Source organism: Trichoplax adhaerens, genomic scaffold (assembly GCF_000150275.1).
Source record: "Trichoplax adhaerens TRIADscaffold_5 genomic scaffold, whole genome shotgun sequence".
NCBI lineage: Eukaryota > Metazoa > Placozoa > Uniplacotomia > Trichoplacea > Trichoplacidae > Trichoplax > Trichoplax adhaerens.
The window spans coordinates 1,272,193-1,284,287 of NW_002060947.1; the positions used below are offsets into that span (position 1 = coordinate 1,272,193).

The following is a 12,095-nucleotide window of genomic DNA, read 5'->3' on the forward strand; positions in this document are numbered from 1 at the left end:
ATAAAAACAGGGCTATTTCAACTATAATAAAATTGACGTACACGGCCAATATCGATTTCCAAGTAGCGGTGTGACGGTAACTTAATTAAAAATGGAGCCTAGCCCTGCTATAATACGCTATTTGTGCTATAAATTTCAGGCAATTCGCGCGTTAAACAATTTATCATCAATTTGTTCTGAGGCCCGCAAAGGACTTGATAATTCTATGCAAGAATTTTTGGAAGTGAGTGAATGATGATTATGGACATTAAATATCTTTAAAAGTATTTAGTATTCTAGTGTGATGATACGTTATCGAGAACATAATTCGTTATAGATCCGAGCTTATTCCTTTTAACTGTGATATCACCTGGCTTAATTTAAAAGTTTGATTTATAGTATCGCGATATCTATTCATATTATTAAAATTTAGTTTTCAGGATTCGAAAAACTTCAAAAATCCTAGAATAAAACGTGAAACAGCTAGATTAATTGTTACTATAGCGGAGACGGAACACATTCTTAAATATGTAAGTTTAACCTCGCTATAATTCTTTAATTTGGTATTTATTCATTAAAAGTCCGTTTGCAACTTTTACCCTATAACCATTTCTATCTAAATCTAATCATATTAACCATAATAAAGAGTCCAATATACTATTACTGTATATTTCTATGTCAGTATTAAAGGTTTCTATTTGTATAGTCTATTGCTTAGTAAACATCTATTCGAAATATTAGATTACTGTTAAAACAGATATTATTCATATCAACTGTGTAAAATAACCTACTGTCAGCTATAATTCATTTTAACAATTAATACCCTTGTACCAAATTAGCGTGATGGAAAATAGATGGATGTAGACGAAGGAAGTATTTTTGTACCTTATTATTCAATTAGGGCGATAGTATCATTAAAATAATATATAATCCCTGAATTAATCGCCTTACATTACAATTTGCAATCAAATTTTCTATTTACTGCTAAATATGAAATACTAGTAAAACAATTAATTCCAGTCTTGAACTTTTACCCTATATTTCGACGTAATCATAATCAAAAATCTACGTTATAATTTTATCCCCAGCCTGGTGCTGTATTGAGGACCATACGCAATTTACTAGCAGCATCGGATAAAGAAACAAAAATAGATGCAATCCGTGCAATATCACTAATGATTCAAGGAAGCCATCAGCAGGCTGAACTTACTGTCGAAGTTATTGCAGATTCCCCTCTCACCAATTTAATATGGTAAATTACATAACAAAATTCAAAGCTAGTACAGCTATTGCATTCCGTATTAATGTTTCTATGGTGTTTGCGAATTGCCCGAGTAAGGGTAAGGGAGAAGTATTCTCGCACCTGTTAGACTTATTTTGTTAAATTTCGGAGCAAAATGATGATACAAATCGGGTGAAATATCCCACTCGTATAATGTTAATAAATCTTCCAATAACAAACCTTAAATTAGAATTGAATTAATTAATAAAAATATATTTTATATACGAACGTGGGATATTCGAAACTATGGTAAATCTATTCGATACTATCGAAGATGACAAAAGAAACCGCTTCTGTTATATATTCTCCAATATAGCTGCTAGTACGAAGCATGAACATGTCTGGGTAGTACTATAATAAAAGATCTATTGCATTTTCAGCAGAATAAATTTATGTCGTATACGAAATCGCAAATAATGTTTTCCCTCAACTAATTTAATGGAAATTCATATGCATACGCTAAAGTTCCTTTAATTGAGCTATTTTGGTTAATAGGCTATAATAAATCCTAAAACTATGCAAAAATTGGTAAATTTGGCCAGAAATTGCAGCAAAGAAACTTAAGAAAGCATCCTTTTTGCGATTCAGAATATAACATCGGTAAAAGACGAATACTTCCCATTTGCAAGGTCAAAAAATTAATTTACTGAATCTCTGACGCTATATAGCAGGATTGACGCGAAGTGAAACAACAGTCTCGAAAGTTAATTTTTAATGTAGCCAAAATTATGTGCTGACGGCACATATATGATGGATCAAGGCTTTATTCAATATTTATCAAATTCCTTAAAAGTCAATATCCACAACAAGAAATTTCTAACTCTGACTTTGCATGGAATCCAAAATATTTTAATTTGTGGTAATAAAATTTGTCAGGAAGAACAAATCTCCAATCCGTTTATAAGTTTATTTGAACTAGCCGGAGGTACACTTCTTTCGTTACTTATAATATTTTACAGTACTTAGAGGCTTTAATAAGTTTATCATCAGATATTTGTTAGCGCATGGAACAGTATTTATTAAAACTAAAATAAATAAAGTGAAATCTAACTTGTACTTTGATGTAATGAATACTATTTTACATCAAGGAATAGTAAACCTGAATCATATTCGAGAGAATGAAGATATTCAAGAAAATGAAGATATGAAGATATTGTCGGTAGAGCTTTAACGATATGCGAGAGATATTTTTCATCAGATTTGAATGACAGTCGATATTAGTGCTTGATTTAAACAGATTTTTTAATTTAATAAGCGATGAAAAACCATTGCACTGTCTTAGAGACTATCTAATGTACCTAAGGTGCTTATTAAATTCATATCGTCATACCTATAAAAGCAAAAGATGATACATAATTGTCATCTAGTTAATAAATTGCTCTAATTAGTTTCTGTAATCAATTTATTATTTTATTAGTTTTGACTACATATCAATCAGATCTTAGATTTGATAAATGTTTTAATTTCATTTGTTCTTTCATTTTCAATGACAATTTAGTCTACCTAAATATTCTTCTAATCTATGAATACAGCTATATTACAGATTAAGAGGACATGAAGTTTGAATAGTTTATTGTAAGTCACAATGAACATGTTGCTAGAGATACGTACGATAGGATAGTGTTTTGTTAACTTTAGTAAACAAAGTAAATTGTATCGGATTAAAGCGAGCAAGATCTTACAGGCCATGATCAATTCGTAAGAAAGAAGCAGCCTTGATTTATCTACCACCGTTAAAGCAAACTGCAGGTAGACTATTGACTGTGTATTCTGCTATAAGTGAAAAATTGATGGAAAGTTAACATTAGAGACCAAATCACCACATTCTGAAGTGATGAAATACACTAAAGCTGATAAACAATAAAATATGTAATATAACCGCTAGTGTTATCACCGATATTAATATTTCCATTGCGACAATGATCATCAAATCTAAATACTCGTAATTATGCAATTAGAAAAATATAGCTTCGGAGATACTAAAAATAAATTTTTTTCGACTTTGATTACTGTCATAATATTAAAATTTCTCTACTTTAAGATATTATTCATCACAGGCAAAAACTCATGCAATAAGTAGATCTTCTAGTAACTTAAGCACACTTATTAATTCTATGAGCTCATTAATATTCACAACGAAGTTCTGTAATCTGCACCATGCTAAAGCCCAACTTTAAGCAAGAAATTCAAAATTAACATAACGTACTTGCTAACTTTTTTTTACTCGTTCTATTGTAATAGATAAAAATTTTTTGAAATGAAAACTATACTCGTATTATATCAAATTCTTACCTCGCTAGTAAATCATCTTTGAGTTTAAAGACGAAAATAAATAAATGAATGCAATAGCTGTGCTTTAAATTGATATTAAACTTCAATCCACTATGCTGGAGCAAGATTTCCAAAGAAATTAATTAAAACTACTGCAATTTTAAGATTAAAGTTTCTTTTTACTTCATTAGCTCGGTAAATATTTAATAATTCATTGCATCACCTAATTAAAATAAGGGAGCCAATCTGCAAGAAATTTATCAAGTTGTCATTATCGAAATTTTACAAAATCATTAAGCGATTTATTGCATGTATAATCAATCAAATCATAACATTTGATATTTTTCTACTAGACACAGGCTTCCTGCCAAGATTGTCTATATCTACTATGCACCATTTATAATATGCAGATTTATACTTTGAGCTCTTTTATTGAAGAGATGATTGACATGACCAACCGCAGCATTATTTAAGCATCGTAAAAGAGCATTCCATTGGAGTCCTAGTAAATAGTTCACGCCTAGTTTGCAAATTAAGAAATTTTGGGCATGGCACGGAAAGCATATATTAATAAATTATAATTATCTACCTTCATCGCTGAAATAGAATGGCCAGTTCTTAAGATTAATGGTGGCAGTATCTTAGAAAAATATTTCATGTTAGTTAGCGTGCCCAAGCATTTTGGCAAAAGTATTCTACGGTGGTTAGTCTGCTCAAGCATTTAGAATATATTGCCAGATTAGTTTCAGCTAGTAATTAATTCGTATTGCAATGCTAAATATCATTTAACTACAAGTTTGCAAAAGTGGTTTTTGGCAAAGTATTCCATATTTGTTACGTACCCAAACATTAAAAACATCGCTAGATCATTTTCAGCTAGTAATCAGCTACTAAGCAAAGCTAAATATCGTTTCACCTTAATTATGTTCTGGTAATTTTTAAGCATTAACAATATCGATAGTTCTTAACAAAATCTCTCCTTCTGGTTGGGTAGTCCATGCGGTTAGGTTGGAGACTGGGACAAAACTATTATCTTTGAATAGTGTATCATCACTACTGCAAATCTTTCCACAAATTCCTGCGATAAAGAAAGATTGAGGTTAGAAGTTGTACTTGTTAGATCATAGCAAGCAAGTAAGAAAATTTTAACTAATGTTTCGGCTGGAATTATTTAAATATATAACGCAAATTTAAATGGAAATATTTCTTGCATCTTTAAATCCGACTTTACCCCTGACTGCTAGAAGACTAATGAAGCAGGTTCTGCGGAATAAGATTAATATACGATACAAGCAAGTTATGATTTATCTAGAAAGAGCAATGGAAACAAGGCAGAATAAAAACAACAATTTATAATTGATCAATGATAAATATAACTAATCAACAAATTCAACTAAGTGCTACAAACATGTATTCGGGTCCTGCACTTGTCCATAAATATAGCTAATTATGCATTACAGTAACTTAATCATTGAATCCGTTATAAATTAGGCTTGGTTTTCAATATTTTTGTATCGGAAATAGTTGAATCATACTAAAGTTAATTCGGTGCTTATAAAAATCAATCACTTTGAAAAGAAGCAAATCGCAATATCTTAATCTAACTATATTTAATGAGCTAAAATCTGATTTAGAAAAGCAACTTAAAGCACACTGTCAGATTCATCTTCCACAGTATTTTGCCTAAATTACGATTGAAAACAGCATACTTTATAATCTATCGTCAACAGGCCACAGTAATTTAGAGCTACAAGTCTCCTAAGTTTAAAGCATGACAGCCTAGGTCTAATAAAAATCTACCAGTTAATTTTACAGTTTAGCAAAGTAAATAGCAATTAGAACGATTTAAATGGCATAAAACAATCTAATATCTATGCAACTTTGATTAAAGATCTTTTAAAAATTCCATCAGTAAATATAAAGCTGCTATTTCGAATGAGAACTATAACCACAGGTAACCCTTTAAAATCCTTGAATAACACTTGATAATTGTTTTTTTAGGGCCAATTTGGTTTCTTATATTTATTTTAAGGTGATTTTACATTCGGGATTTAATCAAAATTACCTACGAGTTAGTAGCTACAAGATAATTGCGGACAATAAAGAAAATATGAATGAAGGAACAGAATATAATCCGACTGAAGAAGAATACGATCGTAATGGTAAGAATTAGACTTCAAGTTTTAAAAAACACGTTCATAATCAACTGATATTTACAATAATGTCATGACTTAAGAAATACTAGATGAAAAATATAATGCCTTAAATATGATAAAAGAAAGTACAGCTGGTAAGTAGATAAGTTATACTGATGGAAAGTTAAGTTTATTTTTTCATACGAACATATTCATAATCATACTACTAATAAAGAGACTAGGAATGAAGAAAAGATTTATGAGGCCAGTGATATTGGATACGGTCCAGAAGGTAAGAAAATTTAAAGCAGGGTCTTGAAAATTTTAGTTTAACTTTGATATGATCAGAATCTTTCAATAACGACAATTTACAATACTTTTGTTTAAAGTATCCAATCCACACTTAATAAGACCTACCTACTATTAGCATCAATCGTTATCACAACAACAGAAAAGATTTCAAAATTATAGCGACATTGAATAATTCCACAATAAAACACGGAGTGACCACATTATAATTCTATTTATCAGCGAAATCGCCGACCTAATCTCACTAACCACAACTAAATAATGTTCTAAATATGGGGTCTTATTTTTGGCTCTAAATAACTTAGGGCCACTATTGCAGGAGCATAACACTAGTAGGCAGGATTCTGTAATTTATGAACTTTAGTTGCTATCACTATTTGCTTTAGATTTTATTTGTGAAGTAATAAAGATTTACAGAATAATTTAAATATCAGCCACATCGCGGTGAATAAACATGTATTTACAGCTTATCATCATGCTTTAAACTTATAATTTATTAATACAATCAGCAAAAGTTATGCGAGATCGATTTATTACATTCGAATAATTGGATTGTAGATCCTCGAAGCTACTTTGTAGATATTTGCAATCAGCTTGGCTCATTTTGGCAAGATATTGCTGCAGAGTTAGATAATACTATCAATATCAATGAAATTTACGAAAGCTACGATCAGAATTATCAAAGAGCGAGGGCAGTTTTGAAGCGTTGGTATCAAAATAATTCAGAAAATGCAACATTTGATCGACTTATCGAAGCACTGATCAACATTGATCGAGGAGATATGTCAGACCATTTAGGTAAAACAATAATCATGATAATAATCATATGCCAAGGCTTAGTATTTTCCTGTTTTCTTAATTAATCACACTAACTATTATACTAAAGTACATAAACAACAGAGCTTGATATTTGTTTTATATCCGGAAGAACAAGATTTGCCATGTATTAAATAAACATCATCGTGTAATAGCAGATCGCAATTAAATTGATTTTAAGCAATATGGATCGCATTTTAGTAATAAGATGAAATATCCATCTTGCAATACTAAGTATAAGATAAATTAAATTACAGAAATTGCAATACAAGTTACCTGCTATTTCTTACTACTTTACCAAATCTACTTTAATGCCTATCCTATATCTGCAAATGCAGATCAAGCTTAAATGCTATATTTATTTATTTATATATATTTATATGTTATACGTATAACACCTACAATATGCTCTGTAAACCTTATACGCGTGCATTCAAACCTCAAAGATGGAATTTTATTTCAGCTTGTTAAATTCGTAATTAGTGCTTCTAAATAATATTATCTTGTACTTATAAACTATAAATAGATTTCGATCGGCAGATAATGAGATCAATACAAGGAAAAGGATTAGAAATAAGAACACGGAAACGAAATAAGCTAGTAAGCTGTTGAAACAGAATTCAGGCCTATCTGCAAATTAAATTTATGGTTTAGCACCGACACATGCATTGTATCAAATAACTTCAATAGTGTAGTCTTTACAAGGATAACGTTATCTATAAAACATTAATCTAAGCCAATATTATAAAACAGCTTCGGAAATCATTAGATCAATAAGCAATGTAATAGTATTCTGATATTATAATTTATAAATGCCGTAGCTAAATAGACTGCAAGATGAAACATTTTCAGTAGTTGACGGCGTGGGATTTATATCCGAGAGGCCATCAAGAATTTCTACTCAGGTAAATACACAAGATTCTTCTCCGTTACTTTAAACTTTTCCTACGGTACTCAGTGCTTACAAAATATCTCAATATTAATATACCTTTATTAAAAATTAAATTATACGTAACTCTAGAGCGAAAAGGAGCTGAAATCTATCATGAATAGTATTCAAAAAAATGATTCAGATACTGTTCTAGATGCTACTCGACGTTTACGAAAACTACTATACGCAGGTATACAAGATATAGCATTTACCTAAGTACGTCAAACAGCAAATTAGTATTTTCGCGCTGATTTACAAAACCTGACGAACTATTATTGCAATCCCTAATCACCGCGTATACAACCTTACTTCAAGAATGCGACAAATATATTATAAAGTTCATATTTCGTGCATTTACTACGTCTACTATTTGTAATTCTTCAATCCTGGCAGCGAAACAGTACTTATACACATTTCTATAAATATCATAAAACATAAAATCAGAGTGAATTTTTGTAAATTTATAAAATTTGTGAATGGTTAGTAATCAATTTACTTCCCAATCAATATTGTTAAAGTCAACTCCTTAAAGTCGCCAATAATTCTTACGGCTAATCATCACCAGTTATGAGCTAGGAATAGCCCTAACTTGCAACAAGGGTCGAGAGAGTATTTTCTATTCTACCCTACTGTTCTTTGGATTACCAGTCAGTTAGTATTCCCAGACAGATAATGTTTAGCACCGTGAGACCTTCAAACTATCTAGAAAATCACAATCTAATTTATTATGGGCGAAGCCTCTGTTTACGTAGGTTTCGGTACCTAAAGCCAGATTAACTACACAAGTCACCTCGTCTATTAGAAATTAACCAAATTAATACTCTAAAGAGCCTGTATCTATACAGATTAAACACAGTCTTTTTTTGTCAAATTTACTGTATCAGTATTAAATTAATCAATTCTTAATAATAGTTTAATAAACACATATTAGGCTATTCTCCTATGATATTTTCTCTAAACTTAGAAATTATACTTTCAACTTTAAGATCCTTGGAGGTGATAGATATAATGCAGTTAAGCTAGTTGGCAATTACTATCTTAGCCTATCTAATCCTAAATTAAGAATTATTTAATAAGACATCAACTGTTATCCATTAAAGTTACAATTAAGGAGACCATAAGCATTTCCCAGATATAAACAAATATAGAACGTAACATAGAAATAAAGTACATATCACGAAGATTACTTTTGTGACATTACCATATCATTGAAGTGGTAAAGAAAGTATATAAGATCCGACATTAAATAGTATACTGATATTAAATTCATTTGCAGATCCATATGTTCAAGATATCCTGGATTTAGACATCATAGAAAGACTTATCGATCTATTGAACGATGATGGCCAACAAGCTCAGCTGGAAGCCACGTCAATTATCGCAATTATTTCCTCTGGGTCATCTATCCAAACTGCTACTGTTTTGCAAGCTGGTTCTGCACCTTTTTTAATCGAATTGCTTTCTAGCAGCAATACTGATATTCAAGAGCAGGTATTTTGATAGTATTCCAATCAGAATAATTGTCGCTATGATAGATAAATATCACGGCATTTTGTCATCTGTACCTCTATGCATCGTAGTCAGTTTGGGCTTTAGGAAATATGGCTAGTGAAAGTACCCAATGTCGTGATTACCTAATAGAGCTCGAGATTATGGAACCTTTGCTAAAGTAAATTTTATACCGAGATAGAGTGATCGTTTTCGGCATAAACCTTTCGATAGCACTTACAGAAGTAGAAATAAAGAATTTTAGCTTAATTCTTCATCGTACTCTAAAAGATAGTTTACAAACATTTAGATTAATTAAAAACAATCCAAGTTTACCCTTATTACGTAATGCAATATGGGCGCTTTCAAATCTTTGCCTAAGCTTTCATCGTATGCCGGACATGGATGAGGTAGGTGATTACGATGAATATAGAAAGCATCAGATTGGCACTAAAATATGTAATTATAACGTCTCACCAGTTGCTGCATATTGGATAAATTAAATGAATACAATATGCTTTATTTCATACGTAGGCTTTTACTTCACTGCCAATCCTAGTGAAACTGTTGTCTCATGAAGATAATGAAGTTTTAATTGACACTTGCACGGCTTTATCCAATCTAGCAGATGGTATCGAGATTTATATGCCTGTCCATTATCAAATAGGAGCTGTTGTTAACGCTGGAGCATGCGAACCTTTAATAAAATTATTGCGGTAAGAGTAGCAAAACAGTTCACACAGGTCAGAGAGAATTTTTAGCAGACATCAGTAATTCTAAAAGCTTGATCTATCCTGAAAATATAGACATGAAGATGAAATAGTTCAATCTACTTCCTTGAAGGTAGTGAACAATATATCTATTGGCACTGAATCGCAGATCCAGGTAAAGCATTTTAAAATCCTATCCCTGCTATCAACATAATAAGTTAGATGGTATTCCATCACAAGTTATAAATTATAGTTTTGTGTCTTTATAGACACTGATTGATGCCCAGGTCTTGCCAAGCCTTTTACATCTACTGGATTCATCAGATGACGTTATTAAAATGCAAACATGTCGAATATTATCGAATTTTGCAGCTGGCAATAACAGCCAAGCTCAGGTAATTGGATAGGCTGAGATTGAAGCTCAAACAGAGTATTTTCAGTAATATAATTTAAATTAAATATTTTATCTTCTTAATATTTTAAAATAAACCATTATCAATAAATTAAGTACTGTGTCTAATTCAACTCATTCTATCATTCTTATAATGTGTCAGTCTATAACATAATCAATATTTGCCTACGATATTTCCATCAATTATTATATTCTACTGCGGTATAAGTCAAAAATAAACTTAAAAATATGTTGCATCGGAACAACTATCGGACTGTTAATTACTTTACATAAGATGATTGAAATTTAAAATTATTGCTACTTTTATCAAACTAGGCAGTACTTGATGCTAATATTTCTCCTAAACTTCTCATGATACGGGATACGGTCGATGCTAAAACCCAAAATGAAATCGTATTGGTTTATGCTAATTTAATCGAAGCAAGCACTAAACAAATTAAGTAAGAACATCGACAGATTAAGATTTTGTGTGCGTTTATTGGGAGAGCTAAATTAATAAGACTTGATACGCGGTTAATTCGTTGATTTCCCTTTGTTATATTAGAAATTTCGTCGATCATAAAGTCCTTAAACTTCTATGTGATGTACTTACCATATCAAATACTGAAGTTGTACGAGCCTCGGTGCAAGCCTTAAGTAAAATGGTTACCACTGGTAGCAAATCGGTAGAAATTGATAAGATATCTGATGAATTTCTAAGCTATCTTGAAGAAATAGGAGGTATCTTATTATGTAGACTTAAACGCAGCGTTAATAATTTAGCTTACAGTTGAAGCATTTAATATCCCATAGTCTGTCGACAGTTATGATAATCAAATAAATTGGAATGACTATACCTCTACTGATTTATATCGCTTAGGAATTACCAAAATAAAGGCTCTAATCAATCATAAGGACGAAAAAATTTGTGCAGCATCACAGAATATTCTCGATATCCAGTTTGCATCCAGTAAAGATAATAAGTAAATCGAAACTAAATTTCATGATAAGTCTTGAACAGTTTACTGACTTTCTTCGATGTTTTCATCTTACCTAGTTTTTAGTAGTTAATATAACGATATTCCATATACTGATGGCATATTATTAGTCCCAATAACATAAGCTAGTAGTTACTATTAAGAAAATTATAATGGTGGCGACAGAGTCATTAAGCTTTCGGGTTCTGAATGAAGTGTTGCATTCTCAGCTGAAGTTTCAGTATCATTTTTGATGATACATGGATAATGAATTAATAAGATGTGAGCTGGTCTCTAGCTATTAGATTATCATATCAATCTCACATAAAAGAATTCATGGAGATATTGGTTACTATCTGATTACCGAAAGTTCTGCTCGAACTTTATAAGATGATTCTAACATGAAATAAACCACACTTACTAATCTGGACAAAATCTTATTATCCATTATCGAATATCGACCTTATGAAGAAAAGATAGATTGCTTTACTTAAAACAGTCTTTCTTACAATCGAAAAGAGTAACAGCTCCATAGTTCGTCTAGCAAAGTAATCTACTACCGCTATTAATGTGTGTATACTTTTTGTATCGAAGATAAAAATTGCAATAAAATCGGAAAATTTCCGCATAAAATATGGTAAGGTATAGTTGCATTTGGCAATAGGTAAGCAGTAGCTTATGAATATATGATTGCTCAAAATACGAATTATACCCATTTTTATAGGCTTTAAAGGTCAGCTTAGTAGCATTAATGGCTTAAATCAAGTAAAGTACCTTTCAAATCTATTTCAAGCTCAAACTATTAC

The 12,095-nt window shown here is 31.0% G+C and overlaps 2 protein-coding genes across 2 annotated transcripts; both read left to right on the plus strand.

The window, feature by feature from the left end:
• Positions 1 to 91: 91 nt before the first annotated feature.
• On the plus strand, positions 92 to 1,235 carry TRIADDRAFT_56252 (uncharacterized protein; the record flags this gene model as incomplete). The annotated part of the gene is made up of 3 exons (XM_002112302.1): positions 92 to 223; positions 420 to 509; positions 1,068 to 1,235. 3 exons carry the CDS (start codon positions 92 to 94, stop codon positions 1,233 to 1,235), a joined length of 390 nt encoding a protein of 129 aa, XP_002112338.1.
• Positions 1,236 to 2,011: 776 nt separating this feature from the next.
• Positions 2,012 to 11,299, plus strand: TRIADDRAFT_56253 (uncharacterized protein; the record flags this gene model as incomplete). The annotated part of the gene is made up of 19 exons (XM_002112303.1): positions 2,012 to 2,186; positions 4,139 to 4,235; positions 5,445 to 5,486; positions 5,534 to 5,694; positions 5,769 to 5,822; positions 5,903 to 5,959; positions 6,535 to 6,774; positions 7,319 to 7,392; positions 7,614 to 7,697; positions 7,814 to 7,913; positions 9,000 to 9,214; positions 9,304 to 9,392; positions 9,522 to 9,621; positions 9,746 to 9,927; positions 10,018 to 10,096; positions 10,191 to 10,316; positions 10,649 to 10,773; positions 10,878 to 11,053; positions 11,193 to 11,299. The coding sequence occupies 19 exons, from the start codon at positions 2,012 to 2,014 to the stop codon at positions 11,297 to 11,299; spliced, it is 2,283 nt and encodes a 760-aa protein (XP_002112339.1).
• Positions 11,300 to 12,095: the final 796 nt, after the last annotated feature.